A 22647-nucleotide genomic window follows, 5' to 3' on the forward strand; every position below is an offset into this window, starting at 1 on the left:
AGCTCCACGTTCTTTGGGCTGACAAGGAAGGGAACGAAGCTCTTTGCAAGGAACAGTAATCCACTGTTCCTCGCCTGGCCAGACGACTCTTCCCCACTCACACAAAGGCCTGAGCAAACACGGGCCGGTATTGCATCCTGGTGGCCCAGAGCCAAGGCCGGGCCTGGCTGACCCCAGTCACCATAGGAGGCCCCCCAGGATCCTGGGTGCCATGCAGCACACAAATAGCCTGGGGACCAAGAGGAGCAGTAAGGGGGATGAATTCCAGGGCAAATGGAAGCAGCCCTGCTTGGGGCCTGCTGCTTGCATGAGCAGGGAGCTCGCCAGCCGGAATGCAAGCTCTGACTTCAATCACACAAGTGGAAAATCTGAGCCTGTCGGGTTGGAAGGGGCTGGGAGGAATCCTGAAACTGTCCCCCACCCCGCCTAACGGCCTTCTGGCACGCGCCTGAGGAGAGGAGTGAGCTCATGGACCACCAGATGCCGAACCGAAAAATCTTATCCCCAGTGCTAGAGGCTCTGCAGGGCATTCACACAGGGGGAGGTGTTCTCAAGGCCTTGTGTGTTACAAAAATAGTTTAAAATAAGATTCTCTTGTACAGTGAAACACTAAAGACAATCCCAGGGGGAGAAAACTACCCACAATCCCGCCATGCTATCAAAACAACCCTGGCAGCTCCCTTCCAGATGTTCACAGGCCTGGAGATTTCCTGCAGCTGAAGGGCCGGCGCGGCTCTGCTGACTTCCCACCTCAAAGTAGCAGACTTTATGTTTCCACCTACGGTTCAGAATTACCACTAAACCTTTCCCTGAGTTCTCTGGGGCAACCAGCACAGGAGGCATGGATACAGAAGAGCCACAAGCCCTGGAACTGCACAGGGCCATCACAAAACTCAGGTGTGAGGGGCGAGAGGGCGGGACAGGCGGGGAGCACCGGGAAGCCTGCCTGAAGAGACCGCTTCGGTTGGGCGTAAAATGTGATGTGGGAGTTTCCTGACACCAGGACTGAGGAGGAAATTCAACACTGTCTAGGAAGAAACGTTTTCTTGGCTCTGAGCTCTGGGAAGAATCAGTTAAGAAGCCTGCTCCTAAGTGTTAAGGACACAGGGGGCCCTCAGCAGGATTTTTATCACAGCCGTTCGGCACATCGACCCTTAGTAAATGCCACGGGCATGGAGTTTGGCTGTCCAGAAAGACAGGATGAGCAGTGCTTAAGAGCAATTCTGGAGGGGCCCCCGAATTACAACCCTGGCTCCACCACTTTCAGTAACAGGACCTGGAAACATTACACTTCTCTGGCCTGTTTCCTCATCTGTTAAAAGGGTGCCAGCACCTACCTCTAGGGTGGCTGTGGAGCCTAATGAAACCATTACATCTTGTGCTTAGAACACCACCTGACCCACACTATTAAGTGTTAGCTGTTTGGGGGAAAGAATCTACAGAAGAGACTGGCAAACTATGTATGGCCCTTGGGCCAAATCCAGCCCAACTGTGTAAATAAAGTTTTATTGGAAAATGACCATGCCTATTTATTTATATAATGTCTGAGGCTGCTTTCGCGCTACAAAGGCAGAGTTGAGTAGCTGCAAGAGACTGCATGGCCCACAAAGCCCCAAATAGTTTACTACATGGCCCTTTACAGAAAAAGTTTGCCAAGCCCTGATCTGAAGGAATGAAGAGCTTGTGTGATGTCTACACACGGCTGCTCTGGGCCTCATCCTAAGCCTCCCTCCAGGCTCACTTGGGAGGAGTCTCTCTGGGAATGACATTTTTGGAGTGATGGAAAGCCCCTCACAGCACCGCTTGGCAGGCTGAGTTGTTTCAGGGCTTCCCAGGCCATGGAAAAGTGCAGGCAGCTCTGAGGAACCTGCCATCAGTATTCCAGGCTGCAGGGAGTCAGCGGGCACTGACATGCCCAGAGGTGAAGCTTTTGTTTAGCACATACATTAATAAACACTGGAAGCCACTCCTCCATTCCACTCCATGCACCTCCCTCAGTCTGGAGCGCAAGGCAATTTAACTATGACTGGTTAGCAGGTGGTGTCAAAATACAAGGGATTGACGAGGCAATTATGTCACCATGCTTTGCTGCTTCTCAGAAATTCAAGGAGTAAACGGATTCGACCCAAGGTCAAGTGTTACTGATTCAGGTGAACTCTGGGCTGGTTCTCTGAGCAAAGGCCTGGCCTTCTGGTGCCCCACCAGGAGTCACAAAGCCTAGATCACATTAACACATTAGCAATGATATCCAGAGAGCCAAATTTCAATCACAGATAATGTATATATAGATCAACAAGCTTGTCCACGAGTACTGCATTAGTTTAAAAGCCATAGATGGTATTTTCTGGACAAGAGACGTACAGCAGAATAAAATATGCCACCTCCAGTGAGAAAGGAGTGTAGCTAACCAGCACTACCTTCACTGTTTCATACAGCAGCAGTTTTTGTTAGCACATCACACCTTCAGTGTCTGGTTGGTACTCGTTGGGCATCAGATGGCAAACAGTAGCAATTGTCTTCCTAGTCTCAGAGCCCTTTCTGTGGATAACATCCATGCTTCAGGCAGCAGAGACTGGCTCAGGCCCTGCCACCCATCCCTGACCTTCCAACAACCATGAGATGGACAAGCATCACTGGCTCCTTTGTAAACAGAACGAGGCTCTCACATCTCACAGGTCACGGGCTTTGGCTGCACTGGTCTTTTGGGTGTCAGGGAGCTGGGCAGGGGTGCAGCAAAATCCAGTGTTCTAGAAAGTCTTCTCTGGCAAAATGTAAGGTTATCCAAGCCCTATGCCAGGACTTGGCAGACTTTGGCCCACCAGCCAAATCCAGCCTGTTGTCTGTGTAAATAAAGTTTTATTGGAATAGACATGCTTATTTATTTACCTGTTGTCTATGGCTGTTTTTGCATTATAAGGGCAGAGTTGAATAGCTGGGATAGACCATATGGCTTATAAAGCATGAAAACTTTGCTGTCTAGGCTTTTCCTGAAGTCGGCAGAACCCTGCCCTGGATGAGGACTGCACAGCTCGCACCATGACAAGAGGGACAGGGTCTCACAGGCACTTGGGGGCACTTTAAAGACTCAGTGACCAACTAGGATTTCTGGCTTGGGCAGCACAGCCAATTAACTGGTGGGAGAAGATAGTGCATTCAGGGGGAGGAGGAGAGACTTGAGTTTCAGACTCCTTTATGTTTGACGAGTCTGAACTAAAGCTCCAGTTTTGACATCTGCAGAGGTGGAAATGCGGGCCAGGAGGTCCCTCCTCTGTTCTCACCACACTTTGTACCATTAGCCACCAGAATCACCACATCCTGTTGCAGATAGCTGTCAGGCTTTAGTTCTCTGAGCACAGAAAACTAGATCTCATTTTTGGGTTAAACTCCCCTCCCCTGTAATCCCAGGACTCAAAAAGGACCTTGCACAGGGTAGGAAGGTTATCTGCTGTGAGCAAAAGGAGCCGTTTGAGAGTCAGAGTTTCCATGCAGGTGGGGCGGGGGTGACTCTGGGATACAACTGTGGCTCCTTTCCATGGGCAGTTAGTTCCCGAGCTAACCCGGGATGCAAAACACACAGACGTGAGAGATGCCAACATGTTAACCTATGAAGGCAGCACCGAGTCTGTACGAGCCAAATGAGTTGTGGACAGCTGCAGAGATCACTCCAGGCCAAGGTAGGCTGTGTGGGGACAGTGGCACTTGGCTTTGAAGAATGGGTAGAGATCTGATTACCTGGTGAGGAGGTCGTCTCGGCAATCTCTCAGGGAGACTGGGAGTTTTCTCAGCTTTCTTTCCCTGGAAACAGTGCACATGGAACCCAAGCCATAGAAAGCAACTGGTGGGCAATCGGCATTTTTAAAGGTCCCCCACGTGATTCTAAGGTGCATCCAGGGTGGAGAACCTCTAGTTTACACGCGTTGAATGTTTCTGGACCTGGCCCGAGAACAACAGAACAAACACTCACCACTGTCTTCTTCTGGGGACAATAAGAACATGGCTAGAATGGAGGAGACATTCTTTTTTCATCCAGGGACAAATTTTAATTCATGATTTACTCAATGGGAGAGAAATGGCTGAAGAAGTCATGAAGCAGTGGTTTTTCATAAAAACCCCCTCTGGGGAGTGCAAGCGGTCTTGAGGGAGAGAGGGAAGCAAACAAAACTAGTTCCCAATTTCTTTTAAACAATAAACTCAGAGCATGGCACCTTTAGAAGAAAGGGATGGACGTCAAGGTGTCAGGTGTGTTGAGCTGCCAAGCACTGCTCTGCTTTGCACGGCCTTGGAACTTCTGTGAGAGGTACTTAGAGTATCTTCCATGTCTACCTTTTCAGTCCAGTCTGGTTGAAGAACAGGTTTTGAAGGAACTTGCTGTTGCTCAACATTTCCAAGTCAGAAAACAACCCCAAGTGACACTGGCAGGGTTTCTAGGAAGCAGTCGGCAGTAGATGCCTCAAGCTTAGGGGGACAATCTTTAACTTGACCCCTAGCATTTTCCTTCCCTCCCAGTTATAGAGAGCCCCAAATCCTAGAATTGCCAGTGAAGGTAACTTGAAAAAATCCTAACTTTCAGTGACTCTCAGACCTGAGGGCCTAAGAACAGCCAGAATATTTTCCTTCCACACAGTCAAGAACAGGGAATCCCGGCACTGACCTCTTGTCAATTCAGCTGCTGAGAAGAGACGAACACAACTACTTATAAATGGCTACCTTCCTCAGAGACGAGGTTTGAGGAGGAGGCTGGGATGTGACTTTACAGCTTGGCAAGTTGAAGGGGGAGAGAAAGGTGAGCTTTTTAAAAGCCAGATGCTCAGCCCACTGAGATTTTAGATCAACCAAGAGGCAGTTTGATAAACGAATGGGATAGGAAAGGAGAAATCTCGCGGCAGAGGGCCCAGCATGTGCTCGAGGATGCACTGTCTCAACTGGCCCTGCACCCTCCACAGCAGAGCATTTTGGCCTCCGTGAATAGAGAAGGCGCCCAAGACACAGTGAGAGGCCAGGACGGGTGAACCTGATCCTAGGTCCACAGTTTTAGGCACCAACCCAAGAACCAGCATCCTGGGCTCCTCAGGTCCCCAGTGCCTTGTCAGCTGCCTTTGGCCTGAACATCTGCCTTCTCATCTGTACAGTGTGGATGACATCTAAGAGCTCTCTACTGTTAGATAACGACTTATCACACTGAACTGTGATTCATCTGTACACATCTGTGCTGGGCGTACAAATGCTCAGATCGTTGATGCTCAATATAGACTGGCAACGTGAATGCAAACATTAAGTCTATAATAAAACACCAACTACCCCAGAAAACAAACAGAACACCCCGGAAATACAACATTATATATGAAGTCCATCCAGATACTCGGCCACCTCTCCTAACATCAAGCAGCTCTAGAGTCTAAGTCGGAACCAAGACTGGGAACGACGGTCTTAAAGAAGGAGGCAAAACACTGCCCCAAACCAGAAAGTCACTGTCTTGAATGGTCAGAATCTAATGACAAAATTCTTACCTAGTGCTTTTAAAAATACTATGGAAATTTTCTGTATTATTCTCCTTTAAAAATAATTTTTAACCTCTGAGACTAATAATAAACATCCCTTCTTTAGTTTACTGCTTAGCTTTTAGAGAGAAAATTATGTAAGAAACCAAAGGTAACAACTTACTATGGCATAAGTACATTTCAAGGAGTTTGCAATAAATACCTTTTTAAAACCGATTTTTTCTTTTTTTTTCCCAGAGTGGTGGTGCCGCAGATCAAAGAATTCCTGAAACGGCAGCAGAGACATGGTCCACAGCATCCTGACCAGACATGGTGTCACGGAAACCACCACTCAAGCACACAAGTGGCATTTTGTGATCAAATTTATTTTTTGTTTAAATTTCATTTACTTTGTTTTACTGTAATTTACACAAGAGACTGCCAAGTAAACTAGATATTTTACATTCACCACACATTCCCTCAAATCTCCACAGTTGTTAGAAAAACATTAAAATACATGCGCTGGGCTCTCATTTCTATGTGCGCCCCAGCTCCCAATGACGCTAAGATGCCAGAGAGAGTTAAGCTCATTAAAAGGAGAGTGCTAGACTCTTTATTTCACAAAATTAGCAATCATCTTTCTTGCATCAAACACTTTGCAAACAATGATGATGCTCTGACAAAACCTATCTTACAACAGTGCCCAGAGAGTAAACATCAGTCTTGATCCTGAGTACACAGAGGACATATGCAATGTGGGGTTTGTAGCCAAGGATAACAGGGCATTGCGATGCAGCAGTCATCCTAAACACCCTTGTCTGAGTCACTGCAGTCACTTCAGTGGGGACACAGGACATGTGGGAAAACGGAAAGCGGCGAGGGCAGGGCTGTCAGCAAACCAGATTACCAATGTGATATGACTCCTGGGGCTGACATGCTGGAGGAGGGACAAGAGGTTAAAGAAGACAGTTTGTGACCTGAAGGCTTCAACAGTATCATTCTAGTCAAGCTTCCAGGACTGACAGAAAGACTGGATAAAAATCATACCTAGCTATTGTTACTTTAAAAAAAGAAAAAAAAATGGTGGCAGTTTCTAACCAGCATTTTCCTGATGCCTATTCAGGATGTGTTCCAGTGACGTCCTCCACAGAGCACATCTGAACAGGTGGAGGCACACCAGCCCCTCAGCAGGGCCTCCTAACAGTGGGCAGGCAAGCCTCGTGCAGCCTCCGAAATTCATCCTACCTCAAAGGCGGTGGTGTCTCCCGCTAAAAGTGTATTTCAGTATGAAAAGAGCAAAACGTCATCACTACCTATATTTTGTCATATGAGCTGTGAGAAATCATATCATTTGCATAGTTTCTAAGCTGTAATTTCAGAAAACAGTCATTCCAGAAACAAGACTCCGTGGAAGCACTCTACTTCTAATTTTTCTAAACAGCCTACAATGTTATTAATTCATCACTTTCTTTGTTTGCCTTACAGGAGCCTGAAAAGTGTTTATTGTAAATTACAAACCATCATATCTCCATTTTTGCTAGATTTGATGTAGAAAAATACTTGAAATTTAAAATACAAAAATCCAATAAAAACCAGAATTTTTTTTTTTTTAAGGATTTTTCCCTCAGGGCAAACAAGTAAAAATTGGCCTGTAAGTTTACTCTTTACTAAGAGACACTGTCCATTTTGGCTGTAAGAGAATGACCATCAAGAAACAAATCATTATAAATACATTCAGACTTTACATTCCAGATTCACTGGAATATAAAAGATTTTGAATAAGTTTTTCTGTGGGAGTCTGTTGCTAATGGAACTAAAATAAAAATTTGTAAGAGACTGATTTAAAATAACAGAACAGTAATAAAAAGCTATATATATACTGGTCCACAACTTGACATTTATGAAACATACCAGCTACTATTAAGCTGCAGTCAATTTGTCCATTAATGGTATTACTCTGATAATTATTAAAATCTGTTCCAGATATATATTGAAAATATTTTCTTTTGTATTCTTGCTGAAGATAGGTACAGTACTTTGGAGAAATTGTACTAATTCCTTCAGGATGTTTGTATGTACATATATACACAAGTGTGTGCACCTTCACCTGTAGCTCTACATGCGTTTTATATACAGCTACAGATACACACACACCAACATATATACACACGTGGTTGGGAACCTGTGCATGTGAGAACATAATCACAAGCACACGTCTGGAAAGCATCAACACTGTGAGATACTGGTCAGATTCTTCTTCACTCATCACTGGCTGCACTTGTTCCCCTCACTTGACCTTGATTACGTAACTGTAAGAAAAGCAAAAGACAGTGAGGGCAATGTGTGAAAACATGAGAGACAAAGAAAATGTTCAGGCAGTAGTTTGCTGCACACATTCTTCAGAAAAAAAACCCAAAACCTCAATATAGCAACTTTAGGCAGAAAGTGTACCCCAACTACTGCATGTTGAAAATTTAAATCTCTTAAAGATGTGGTTCTTTATCAATGACGTAACATTTTGTTTCGGTACAGAGAAAATAAATTAGAAACAGAAATATATCACAGAAACTTAGAAGAACTTAATAAAAGTAACAATGGCTTAAAATTTACATTAAATGAACTCTGAATTTAAAGAAAGGGCTTTTGGAGGCATCCTGGCAGAGTTCATTTATTATTTGTTTCACACCTCTCTACAACTGAACACTTCATTACTCCCATGTTCAATTATTAAAGATAGGGCAGCACACATAAGGGGACAGCAAAGGGCCAGTGGAAAAGAGTGTTCTGTCCTGTTTTTTTTCCTCCACAGACATTGTAGTTCAGTATTAACAAATGACACCAGTGGACTGTTGCTTTCTGTTTACTCACACTGGTTTCAATAGGTGGGGCAGTTTTTCTGAGGCTTCTCCCCCCTATAGGAAAATCTCATCTGGGCATATAAATTTGTGTTAAATGAAACCATAGGAATGTCTTACACTGTAAATGAAAACCAAAGTGTATTTATACACATTAAAGCCAACTGTAAAGATAACTGAAGGCTCAACATGAAGGAAGACTTTCAGAATTACTGAGGTATGGTATGGGTAAAGGATCGTTGGTTTGATTTAAAGTGCTCTTACATATTTCCTTACTAACCACAATTGGTCCTACTGAGGAATAGGCCAATTAACTGGCTATGGATGAAAATCAGTTGGCTCCCAGGACAAAGCTGCATGAGGAGCACATACACCTGGCAGCAACACTCTACTGCTCACATGAAGAACTCACTCAGGATTACTAAATCCAACCTGCTTCGCAGATAAAATTCTTCAGACCAATAACACAAGTTATTTACACACATCTCCTAATGTCTAAAAATTAAACCACATTTAACACTTAGTCTCTGCTCGGAAAGTTAACTACTTATTGCCAAAAAGGTATTGGTTTTTTAAACGTTCTTTTTACCCAAGTCTTCACTTACACAGTTTGATATTGTCTCTGACCCTACAGGGGACTCATCTAGACATCAGCAGCCGACGTGCCTCGGACGGAACCCTTCTTACGCATCTAAACGTAAAATAAAATCATGAGCTGCTGAAATCACAGACTCTAAATTGGGTTAGTAAGGGAAAGAAAAAAGATCTAGAAGAGATTGTAAAGTGACCACTCCCTGTTTATAACCATATCCACACTGAGAATGATGTTCTATGGCCCTCTAGTAATATCGGCCTGCAAAAAATCTTGCAAAAGGCTTTTCTTACACAGCACAAAATGTCTTATTTAATGAATCTAGGAAACAAATAGCCTGCAGCTTGATGATGTAAAATTATCAAAGACAGTCAAGGGTAAATGAACTTTTCACCAATATAATCTAAGAAACTGCCCTGATGGTCTGATTCATATTTTCATAGTCCCTAGACCAGATAGACAGCCACAAGGTGTGGCCACCTCTGCTGCTTTGGAGACCAGAGTCCCTGACTGGAATTCTTTATGGAAAGTTTATTACAAAGAGAGGACAAAAGGAAGAACGAGTGAGCACAGAAACAATGTATGAGAAACAAAGGACACAAGGACGCATCGGGAAGGACAGGCATGCGTAACAACAGCCTACAGACAATTAAAAAATGCAATGAGAAAGTCAAGAGAAGAAGAGACAGAAAAGGAACAAATCCAAAAAAACCACATTTCTAAAACTCAATACTTCTCCCACACCCACAGCCCCAGAGAAGTGCCAGCTGAGAACAGAAAGGCAGAGTATTCCTTCATCTGAGTCTATGTACCACATGCCGCTGCAGGGCTATAGGCAGGGACTCGCCTCTCACGCCTAAACTCTCAAGATGCTGCTACTCCCCTCCAGGGCCAAAACATGAAGGAAAGCCAATCCTTAAAATACTTGTGAATTAAGAATAATTATGATGTATCAAATTCTACTATCAGGTGTCAGGGAATTAGGACCCCAAGAAAGGGGGAAATTCCTCCATGGTGAAGCAGACAAAGCAAATGATCAGCCTCAGTGGGCAGGCGGCAGGTGCCTCCTGCGTAGGCGCCCGGCCTACAGGCGTCAGCCCAGGGTATGCAGCTGCTCAGAAATCAGCCATGAGGACTCGGGCAGCAGCAACGCGATGGAGTAAAGCACTGCCCAATGACCTAGAGCGAGTAACTTACAGGGGACTTTACATTAAGATGATCAACATTAAGTGTTGAAACTGCCTTAAAGTAGTTTTGAAATATTTACTAAAGAAATTCCCAGGTACCCCCAACTCTGAACAAATGACTGATTCCTGCCAACCTCGTAAGGGAATCAGTTGAGCCATGTAGGTACAAGGATGATGATAAACCTTCTCACACACTGGGCTTGTGCCTAACTGCTTGTATATCTTACATCTTCTTTTCCAGTGCAATTCCCAACTCACGAACAATTGACATGCACAGAGAAGCAGCTGAGCCACAGGCCTACTGCCACAGGCGAGGGAGAGTCCCACCTCCTCCTCAGGGCTCCCCTGGGGAGGAGGGGCTATCAGCCAAGTTCTGTCTTAGGAGGTCTAGAGGCAAGCAGGGGTCAAAGCCCAAACCATGGAGGGCTTCATCCATCACCCTTCTCTTCCTTATGTTATGGACAGTCCTGCATAAAATCCAAACCAAAAGCAAGCCTCCTTCCTGAGAGGACAAACCAATAAAAATAAGTCTGTTTACTGTGTTACCTTGGTGGTGGAAGAGCCCCTCTGGAGATGCCAAGGTTGTATACCATGAGCTTAGTTAGTGAGAACGGGTGTAGCCATGCTGCTTCCTATTTAATGCTCAGCTGACGCCAGCTTCTCCAAGGGGCTGGAGGCAGAGCTGGCAGATTCTCTCTGGACCCAAACCAGGCAAGCAAGGGAAAAGGGGTGCTTCTTAGAGAAGTGCAGCTCTTGAGAAAGGGGAAACAAGTGGGAGAGGCATGAAGGAGAGGAAGGAAGTACCGTGATGCACAAGGATGCATGGGGAAGGACAGGCATGCATAACAGCGGCCTACAGACAATTAAAAAACGCAATGAGAAGGTCAAGAGAAGAAGAGACAGAAAAGGAACAAATCCAAAAAAACCACATTTCTAAAACTCATTCTTCCAGTATTTTGCCTGAGGCCAGCCTAAAAATAAGGGTGAGGGAGAATCTTCCATTCCTGCCATTCTATCACCCTACTCCCAAGATCCAGAACTTAAGAGTCATACTATGAGCATGAGGAATTAAGGTCATAAATAGGTTTCTATTGGCTGGCCCAGAAACCAAGCCCCAATTTATAATGTTGTCTCCATGGGAAATCATGTTCCAAATTTCAAAAAAGCAACTTAAAACTTCTGGAACAAAATCCATTCATAAGTTGGAGACTGCCTAAAGTTTACTTTACATATAAGATAAGGTTAAAACATTTTATTGCCTTATAAAGAAAATATGTTCTAGTCCTCTCAGAAGGTTTGTATAAAGCTAATTAGAAGCAGATCTACTGTAATCACTAAAAGTAAGCAATTTTAAACACAGATTCTTTACAATGCTGTGTGCCAGACGAATAGATTTCTTTCTGTGCCAAAGAACCTGATTTGCTGCCATTCTCCTGTGATTAAATGGAGCTCCTTCCTTGCACATAGGCGGTCATCAAACACTCTTGGCCTGCGGGGCTTCCAAAGCTGGGACTGCTGGCAGGACTCTCGATGACTGCATGGAAACCACAAGCCTATCCTGACATTCTTTGGGTTCATTTCTCCGGTGGGGCCTTACTTTCAACTGAAAGAAGCACAGTCCAGAGCAAAAGCAAAACCAGACACATGCAAGAGTAGTCAGAGAAGAATCTGTCCCTGGGAGAGGGGATCCTCACACATGCAGGGCCTGCTCAGGGGTCGTGGGGAGGAGCTGGGGTGGGCTTTGACTGAAACATGGCACGCTGACCTCCAGCCCGAGGATCAACCCAATTTCTGCCTAAAGCTTATGAATAAATAAGGATTCATTGCTAGTTATGGGAGGGAAGGGGGCATTTCTGGAATCGGTGATACCACCATTAGCCTTAATCTTCTACAAAAAAAAGTGAACTAGGCCTTACTGTGCTAACATGAGCAAGTTACTGATAATGGCATGAGCCCAAGGCAACTTGGTCTGATAAAGTGAGGGTCTAAAAGGACTGTGAACCAGGTACCACCACAGAAAATACATGAAAAAGTACACAAAGTCACTGGGCATTTTACAGGTAACAAATTTTAGATCAAGAAAGCTCTAGTCTATATTCATGAAAGATGCTCAACAAAAGAGAAATCAGAGTATGTCAAGGGATATTAGTGTCTAAGAAATTCATGTTTGATGAGGATATATAATTAAGGAATGGCTTTAAGTAACATTCTTAACCCTAAGTCTATACTTACTAAGCATATGCAGTTTTAGAAAAGGGAAATTAGAGAATTTCCACAAGAATGGGAAGTCTTACTGTTTCTAGTTCTTTCTGAGTTTCATCTTCCATTCTCCTAATGTCTTCCATTGTCAGATCAATCCACTTGTCAATCCAACAAAAAAGCTGGCGATGAAAGTTTGTAAATATCCTTTTCTCTTGCTTTTAAAACAAAGAAGAAAAATAGTATAAGATGGCAAAATGTAAGATCAATGACATATTAGCTTTGTCTCCCAGTTAACCCATGAAATGTACATATACATGGTTTGAAAAGACCACTATGTTGATTAGTGGAAATCTTAATTCCATCCTATCATCATTTTGTAAAAAAAGAAAAATTTTACTGTGAAGTGAAATGATCTTTCCCTGCAAAGGTGCATGATTTATCAGAAACTGATAAAAATATGCTGTCTATGTTCTGGTCCAACATAAACTCCTGCTGGGCTCCACGTATTTTAACCTTTTTCTCAATGTCAACAACTAAAGGTAATCTCGATTTCTTCTGCTATGAAACTTTAAACTGTCGTTTTTAACTTCTCTGCAGTTTAGAGGAATACTGCAAGGTAGAAGATAATATGTACAGAAAGAAGAGTCCTAAGTTCTTTGGAATAAGGTGTTTTATTAACCAAGCATTATTATATACTACTATCCATACTATCCATTCATTTCCTACTCTAATGCCAGTGCCACCTTATATATATATATATATATATAATATATATATATTTATATTTTTATATATATATATAATATATATTTATATATATTATATATATATTATATAAATTTTTATAAATTTTATAAATATATATACATATATATAAATATATAAAGATAAATGCATATAATTACTGGTTTTAATTGCTGGATTAAGTTTTACTAAACTTTCCCAAGAAGAGCAAAAATGCACCAAACAGTGAGTACACTTTAGTACTTTTGGACAATCTTCAACTTTTACATTTTTTTCCATGAACAGAAGGGACTTCATCAATTACCTGTGTGACTTCTATTTGTCACAACTGGATTGCTAAACTACTGTTATGATCCAAGAGGAAGGAAGACAGCCAATATTTACAGAGTGCCTACTGAAGGCCAACTGCAAGCAGACCCAAGAATGATCAAAGTCTCCAGCACTTTAAGATCTTTTTAAAAAAAATGTTAGAGCAGTCACAGTTTTAAAGTAGAAAAGTTATGGTAAAACTCAGACACAACTAGTAGGGAGTTCAGAGATATAAAAGAGGCTTCTTTATAATGATAATGGAATAAATATTCGTGCCACAGGAAAAGTGAACAAAGAAATCTCCCATTCTCCTTCTGAGTTTATACTATGTATTTCTACAACTGCAATTCTTCCCAATTTCTAGATCAAGCTGCCCATGTTACTTTCTCTTTAATAAAGAAGATGACATACAAAAGAGGGTATTACAATTTGGATCCTCAGATTCTATCACCCTAAGTTCAGAGAGTAACTATTCTCAGTAGAGACCTCTAAAGATGCTGTCCACCAGAAAGTACACAGTGTATTAGAAGGATGAGGGGGAATACGGCTGAGCTTGAACGAACAGCCCCTCAGCAAGCCAGGCCTCGCCTCTCGCCCCAGCCAGCGCCAGAACACCAGGCCCCCTTGGGAACACACACTGCACACAAACAGGGCTCTGCAGAAAGCTGGGCAAACCATGAGGAAGGCACTTCGAACAAAACATTGCTATGATCTTCCCCAAGAAAACCCCTTTGAACCTCTGCTGGCATCTCTTTGCTGTTTCTACAGAGAAAAAGGGCAAAGAGAAATTATATAGGGGTACTAGTTTTCACCTCATAAATGAGAAAAAGTGGTTAACAGAAAATATCCCATAACAGCTACCTCGACTCTTAAAATAAATTTAAGTCACTGCATTCTGAACAGATATTACCTTCTGAATGAAGTTTTCCACTTTGCTTTGCAGTCCCCACCACTTAAATTTGATGGTCACCAGCTTATAGGCACACATCTGAGAACAGTCGGGGTCGTTTGCCAGCTCCTTCTGGATGAGGAAAATTGGAAAGGAGAAATTGCGACTTAAATATTTATGGTTTGGTTAAAATTGACTGTTGTGTAACAACATCACACACAGACATGAAGAAAATTACGATCTCATATGTGTTCAATTCAGGTATTTGGAAATTCAAAATTGTTTTAGGGAAAGCGGCAGTATTCCCCTGCTGCAAACCCTCCTTCCACAGACGAAGTTACCTCCTGGTTCTACAGTTTAATAGGAGCATCGCTCTGCCTCCGATTAAACTATACAGATTTCATATTAAATACCAAATTCTATTCGCATCCTATCAGTGGTGAGCTTTAATGCATAAGGGTTCTCGTAACACCATTACTGCACTTCCACAGTGGATGTGGTGATGCACAATAAAAACGGTGAGCACGTTTAGCTGTCTTCTGCGTCTTCAAACACTGGCAAGTGAATGGCACTGTTTATTAACTGAGGTATTTTCAACAGAAAAGGGATATGAAAATGCAGCAGCAAAAGTGATCTATAATTACCAAGTATTTGAGGGCAAACCCATACATCTGGACTTTGATTTTCCACAAACGATTACATCCCACAGTTTAAATGGTATCAAATCTGATACCATTTGTTCTGAGGACAAAATTAAGGGAATCAAATCAACAGTTGTTAGGGTAAAAAAGTCAGGGGGACTACTATTTCTTTAAACAGTAAAAAAGAGCAAGGGAGAGTCTGGGCGACTATTTGGATTAAGAGAGACTAAAGAGATAAGATACAATGTCTGCAATTTACTTTCAGAAGAAAACTTTAAAAAGCAGTTAGAATTTGGATCCTCAGATTATGTCACTCTAGGTTCACAGTATAACAATTCACTCTGAATATTCAGGTTCAACCAAAAAATTTTAAATACGTATTTGCATGGAGAGAAAGAGAGAGTAAGAAGAAACGGGAAAAAAGGAGAGGGGAAAACAAATATGGTAAAGTGTTAACTGTTGAATCTGGGTGGAAGTGTTCACTGTTCTCTGTTTGCCTATTTTGAAACTTTTCATTAAAGAAATTGGGTACGGGGAGTGCAATCTATGGTATCACTGACCATTTCTGTGACAAACTCTGCAGGCTTACGCCTTAGTAAGCTCAATGTCCTTGGCAGGTTTATTTGGGGAAAAGGGTTAAGAGTGGGACGAATCAGTGTTTTCACCAATGACCCACTCTGCATGTAGTTCTTCCAAGGTGGTATGTGGAGATGGGAATGCTCCAGACCTGACCCAGAAGAGAGCCCAGGACTGCCTCACAGCAGACAGCAAGTGTAGACGTGGTCCTGCCCTGAGCTCACAGTCTAGCACAGAAGGCAGATCCCCATCAAAGAATCAAAGATGGCAGAAGTGGACTGCAAGTACGGTCCAGGGAAAGGGTGCTTCTGTAAACTCTCAGCCCCCATGCTGATGTACTTACAAGATGGAAGTTAGGTCGTTGACTGTTCTGAGAACAAAATTAAGGTAGTGTATGCTCTGTGCTTAGTTGGTGGAATTCAAGGGCTTAATATGTATTATTAGTTCTCTTTCCCTTATTCTTTCAGAGAGTTGTTATTTATGGGAATCATACTTAATTAGAATTGTTTTTGCAAATACTTTCAAACTGCAAAAACAATTTTAAAGTTCTTCAAAAGAGTAGAAAGTCATGTGCAACCCTACGGGGCACTTTCTATAAAAACTAAATTATTGAGTGAAAATATACAGCAGCCTTTTACAAGGGTTCTCCCCTTCACCACTGTTCTCAGCTCCGCACAGTGCTCAAGATACTACAATGCCAGCATCAGTCACACTGTGTGCCACTGTCACTTACCAGTTTCAACTCATTAGCACATCCCACTTTCAGTAAGTTCACTGTGTGTGAGCAAATATTCCTTTTCATTCCATCACATATATATAAGTTCTACGAATGGTGAATTTCTAGGTCTTATTCTAAATCCTCAAGATTATTCTTCATTTATGCAATCATAGCACCAGACATTATTTTCCCCAAACCTTCAATAATGTTCCAGTTTCAAGTGAATTCTAAGAATAGGACATATGAAAAAAGTCTATCTTAGTTTATTATTAGAACTCAAAGTTTTGTAGAGTCTGCATGATTGATCAGCATTTCTCAGAAAATCTCTTCTGTAATAACATTTCATCTTCTGAATAATGACCTGGTGCATGGGTTAAATCAACGAAGTACTACCACAAGCATTTAAATAAAAACATGATATACAAACTGCCTTTTGCAGGTAAATTCTATGCCAAAAGAAGAACTTGGTTAGCTTAGCTCTATTGTTTCATGACTTTCCTCCCATAAAACAGAGTACTAGCGTGACAATTCAGCATGGATGTGCATGTATGTACACACATGCTGTACTTCATGAACAACTTTAATTCAGCAAATATTGATTGGGTGCCATTTACAACCCAATCTGTAGAGGTGTTGTCAAAGAACACAATGGTGGCTGGTAGACAGGAATTGTGTATCGAAATAATTGTAAGAGCACTGCCGTTGGTGTCAGTATTCTCCATCAGAAGCGACGCCCTTCTGGGTGGTTGCTGTGATCCCGACGAGAAGCACGTATCTGCAGCTCCCTCTCTCCCTACCTGACCTGCAGGCCCCATGCATTATCAGCTTGGCTGCCACGTGTGCAAGTGGTCAGCCAAGCCCTCCACAAGACACAGCTAGCTTCCTAGTGCCCGGCCTTAACAAAATTATGACAAGGCTGGTTTCAATAAGCAATGAGCCAGGGTTGAGGTACTCTCTAATCCAATGAATGTCATTGAAAACCATACTGAACACAATTTGGGTGTATGCAGAATACAGTACTTAAAATTATGTGATATGTCTGCCAGACAGTAGCACTGGACTAGGAGTATAAGATTTGACTTGTAGTTTCCACAATGTAAAATAACTTCCTACATAAGGTGAGCAGGAGCCTTAACCTCTTCGGGCCTGCTTCTCTGTCAGTAAAAGGAAAAGGTTGGGCTCTGTCACAGATTTTCATCTTCCACTGACGTGATACCACAAGCAGGGATATGAATGAACTTAGTTTCTCAATGGTTGGGGGTAGCCCAGGACTGCAGGTGCTAAGCACATGTCCTTGAAATCCAATTGCTTGTCTCAAAACTTCCTGTAATTCTGCATTTTATTCCATAATATGCCTGGGCTTAACAAAATTTCCCCTTGCCCACCCACTCAGGGTGCATTTCCTCTATGGCTGAGCACCTCTGATGCACCACTGATTAGCCCTAAGATATTTTCCAGATGGAACTATTAATTATGACCTGTTGATAAACTTCGCTCTGAAACTCTAAACCTTTGGACACCTTGTGCTATATGGAAAACCTTGGATGTTTCTAGTAGAACACCAACTCTTCAGCATTCTCCCTCCATTTTATAAAAACAGCAGGATGAAGCATGGTTTTGATTAAAGAGTAAGCTAAATTTAATACAAATATGCCTATACCAAACTTGGACTCCAAGAACAGAGCACACACATGACTTTAACAATTACCTAAGTTTGTTTCTCTCATTCTTCCTAGTGACTCTGGCAGGCTGCTCAAATCAATTAAGATAATAATGGTAGTTTATAAAGTAACATTGGTCTATAAAATTGAATTTAAAAACTCTTAAGTGATGGGACAAAAAAGAACCAGTCCTCTAAGCTATCTTCCCCAGATCTGAAATGTGTATCAGTATCAATCTGCTTTCTGTTTTCCATTCAACTTACAAGTAATTATTTATTGGAAAAAAACTCCAAAAAAACAGTTCAGAGATTACATAAACCAATTAAAAACCAAACAAGTAAACAGCAGCCTGCTGCCTTTATTTCTTGGCCTAATTCCCCACAATACCAATACCGCACAGTGTGAGGCACAGAAGGTGACTTACAGAAACAACCTCAAATATCCCCAGGAAAAAGCTGAGACCATAGCAGCTGTGTATTTTCTCTTCAATTATTATTATGAACATATATGTGATATTTAAAGTCTCATCCAATTCTAGAAGTGACTTAAGCAATCCACCTTTAATGTGAGCCATGGTCTTAAAACTAATGATTAAACCAAGAAATGGCTTAAAAAGTCTCCATACTTAATGATGAAACAGAAAATCATGGAAGTGCCTCATAGATGTGGTAAATGAAAGCTGAAAAAATCATTTTGGCACCATCTTTCTGGGGTAGAATCTGACATTGCAACTGACAAGTCCTAAAGCTATTCATGTCCTCGGCATACGGTATATCCTTTAACCTGGTACTTCCAGTATCAGAGATGTATCCCAGTTTATCGAGTAAGAAAATAACAACACTGTACATTTATTTGTAACAGCAAAAACCTGGACTTGTAAACTCAACATTCACTAAAGGAGAGTGGTGAAATACCTCATAGGCCTTCCAAACAATGGGCTACTGTGCATACAGCCATTAAAACTATTTCTAAGAATAATAAACAATGTTAAAAAAAAGCATATTAATATAAACAGGTATCTATGTTATGACATAAACATTTGTAATAAACTACATGAACCAGGAAATATAACTAATAGCAGTAATTATATGGCCAGACTACAAGTGGTTTGTACTTCTTCTGTGTACAATTCTTTATTTTTAAAACTCAGTATGTATTATTTTATAATCATAAAGAAAACTGGCATGCTTAAAAAACAGACTTGAAAAAGTTTGCTCTCAGCTGAGTATTTTAGGAAAAAGATTTATTTTGCTCTTAATTTCCTGGGTACTATTTCAAATCTTCATTCTTCTTTGACTATAAACAATCTAAAAGTTTTCCTGCCCTTTTCTTTTTGATGTTTAATAAATCAACAGTAAACAAAATCAAGCTACAAGCTGAATTAAGATCTTAAATACATAGCTTTAGTCCTGTCTGTATTTAATTTTCCCTAATCTTAAACTTCTAAAGCAACAATGAGGTATACATGTAGAGTAAGATATGATCAACTCTTTGGAGTTATCAGACATTCTAGTGATAAAGTATGTAACTTTTAAAATGTGAAAAATCTCAAAGGGACAAATATTTAGGACCCCATATTCAGAGCAGTGTTCTAGGATCCACAGAACACAAAGGAGTTCCGGCTGTCTGGCAAGCCCTCAGGGGCTCGCTCACAAGGGCAAAGCTTCCTGTTTGGCCTTAAAGAACACAAGGTTTTCTGATTTTTTCCCTCTTCATCATTATTTATTAAAAAAATAACACTAAGCATATAAAGTTAAAAAATCTGAATTCAGATTAGCTTCACACATATTTCTAGTTCAGCCTAAATTTAACATTTCCTAACCTACGGTAAAATAGGATTAACTCTTTCCTAATCTAGCAGTAAATAAAATTATTTTGCTGATAAATTTGAGTTTTATAGATTAAGGAATAAAAATGTAAAAGAATTGAAAATAAGAAGTAGCAGCTAGCTGGTTACCAAAAGACAAGAACAATCAGAAGTTCTATAAAATGAAAATCATGAGCTTACAGAAGAACCCCAAATTATGACTCATTTCTAAAGAATTTAAATTTCATCTATAATACAGCAAGCACTAGCTAGTTGAGAAATGTTTCCAAAACTGTATTTAAATAGTTTGTGTATTCACTGAATTCCTTACATTTCATGTTTCTAACTATAAATGCAACCTCCGAACTCACATCATGTTTTTCATTTAACAGCGCATATTAGGTTACTCTGAGGTATGTGGACGAGGCCTAAGGGAGAGTAATGTATACTGGAGCCACACAACATAACTAAACAAAATTCAGTGTGTTTAACTGGAATCGTGAGCAATCAGCTCACATTATCCACAAGAACTAGTTTCTTGTATCTGTTACAAATAAATATATACAAGTGTAAAGAGAATTTTAAAAAAATCCAAAGGCATTCTGGAAACTCACTTTCTACAACTATAGTCCTCTCAGTTTCATGCTATGAGTCAATGCCACACACACTCCTTCCTTTTTAAAATGTGTTGGGATAAAGATGGAAGATGTACATGTAGCATTTAACCAGTTAACACTCTGCAAGGACTCAACAGTTTCTATAAGGCTCACACTACTTTTATATTTTAATTTTTCAATTTTAGGCAACCTGAATGCTCAATTTCAGCTATTAATTTCATTATGTAAGTTTCCAACCCAGATTTCACCAAGAAAGTTAAAAATAAATGCACTGCTAGGGCTGTTGCCAGCGCATGCATCAGTAAATATCAACAGAAGATTACAAAATATATGTCAAGTATGTGTACTGAAATTTCGAGCAAAACCTGATTCCCCAACTCACAGCTATTCCCTCAACTTTGTTTAGACTTTGGTAGCCATTTGGACAGACCTACAGTGGATATTATTACATTCTTTGTAAGTACCTGGAAAATCCAATTATTCGAATGATTTTTATTTCATTTAAGATAACTTGAATCCACCAAATTCTTACTAAGTATCTCCTCTTAGCAAGGCTCTGTGCTAGGCACTACACCACATACATCAGATACAAAGCCTATGGCTGAAAATTCAGTAATGGAGGACAAAGGAGGTGGGAAAGGAAGACAGAGTGAACACAAACCACTGCACACTACCACCATGTCATTGGACTTCAGCAGGGTTCAAAGGCAGGAGATTCCTATCTGGTTGGGGAAATGAGAAATGTTACATGGAGTAAGTAAATGAGAGTAAAGTTCAAAAGATTAAACTAGTTGCAGGTTTAACTAATTTCATGAAAATAGGCCAAATGAAATTAAGACAGGAAAGTACTTGTCTGTGAGAGGATAATCAGACACATTTTCCATGTCTCAACTTAATATTTTTGTTGCTCACACCCATTAATCAGAACTATGACAGGTGCTTCATGCTTGTGTCCAGTTACTCCAGGAGTGACACTACCTACAAGTGAAACCACAGGTTCACCCTTTAAATGGAACTCAAGAAGGCACCCTGCAAGACGCCCGTGCTGTCAGATCACTTCTTGAACCGAGTGAGACGCACCATCTGTCCACGCCTGAGTCCTCTGGCTCTGCCTGCGAACAGAGGATTCAGTATCCATGACAAGGGTAGAAGTAATCATGTCTCACCCCAGAACACTGTGCTTCTTCAAGACATGCAACAGCTTTTCTGGTGTCTTCTGTAGGGTTGCATAATTAACACAAACTAAGTGTTAAGTACTTATTTTTTACACTGAATTAAAAACCAGGCACTGAAAAAAAAAAATCAGCCATGCTTTTTAAGGGCTGCTACATTATATATAATCCACAACGTGGTCTAACCAGAAGCTAATCAGTAAGGCTCTTTATGCCACCCACGATGGGGTTTCAGTGGTGAGATTACAGGGAAGGGACGTGATCTAACATCCTTCCCTGGGACTCACAGCCATGTCTAGATGAAGGCTCACCAACGCACCTCCGTCTCTTCTTGGGGACCTGTCATTAGCCTCCTGAGGACTCTCTGGGCTGCTTTCCTGCCAGTCTCTATGTTAAAGTTTCTCGCTCCCCCACCACTTCCATACTTCCCATCCCAGCTAACAGACCCTTGTGGTTCCTTCAGGCCACCGACAAGAATGGCTACCACCTTTTTTTCACAGATGCGAACTGGGAAGAGAAAGGAGTCTTGGTAGCACAGCAGGAAACAAATCAGAGTCCCTGTAACGCACCAACAGCTGCCTTCCCCTGACTCAGAGGATCCAGAATGGCCTCTGCGATAATTCTTAAGTCTTAAACCTGACTGAGCAGATAAACAGCATGACAAACTGTTCAGAAAAGGCCAAGCTTCAACTGCCAGAGCTTCTGCTCAGACCAGAGCTAACTAACACAGAGGATGAACGGGACATACCTTTATGATTAGGAGGAGCACATATGTAAAGATAACATAAAAATCACCACAACTTCTGGACTAACTTCTGGCCTGACTTCTTTAGCTGATCTGCTCCCCTTATATCCCAAGGTTCCAGAACTGGCTGAGTCTTCTGAGGCACATTAGGTACTGCTAAGGGCCAGGAACTCTGGCAAAGCCTCCTATAGAGACAGACCTTCATATGCTAGTTACGAACTGTTGCACATATATAGACACAGAAGCTTAAATTTCCATGAGGCGTCTGGATTAAATGAAAAGAAAGAAATGAGGCTTTGCAACAGGATAAAAATGACACCATAATCTTAAAAAAATGGTGCTTCAGTTTGTTAAAATGACAATTCCTTAAATCAGAGGAGGCAACCTAGAAAGCTAAAGGAATCCACATGTAAATTGTTTTTTGCTAAACCATCAGAATAGGTGATCATACCAAT

General features: G+C 41.5%; 1 protein-coding gene across 2 annotated transcripts in view; it reads right to left on the reverse strand.

Annotated features, from left to right (window-relative positions):
• Positions 1–5842: 5842 nt before the first annotated feature.
• The window catches only part of PITPNB (phosphatidylinositol transfer protein beta), a 61138-nt gene continuing 44333 nt past the window's right edge, over positions 5843–22647 (reverse strand). The window contains exons 9-12 of one of the 2 annotated variants that reach the window (XM_036993341.2): positions 14277–14387; positions 12406–12528; positions 8938–9023; positions 5843–7786 (exon numbers count right to left, since the gene is read on the reverse strand). In XM_036993341.2, coding sequence (XP_036849236.1) covers positions 8976–9023; positions 12406–12528; positions 14277–14387 — 282 coding nt within the window. In that variant the 3' untranslated portion in view covers positions 5843–7786; positions 8938–8975. The remainder of the gene's footprint in view (positions 7787–8937; positions 9024–12405; positions 12529–14276; positions 14388–22647) is intronic. The other variant, XM_036993339.2, reaches the window with a different exon arrangement.

This window comes from Manis javanica, chromosome 15, assembly GCF_040802235.1.
Source record: "Manis javanica isolate MJ-LG chromosome 15, MJ_LKY, whole genome shotgun sequence".
NCBI lineage: Eukaryota > Metazoa > Chordata > Mammalia > Pholidota > Manidae > Manis > Manis javanica.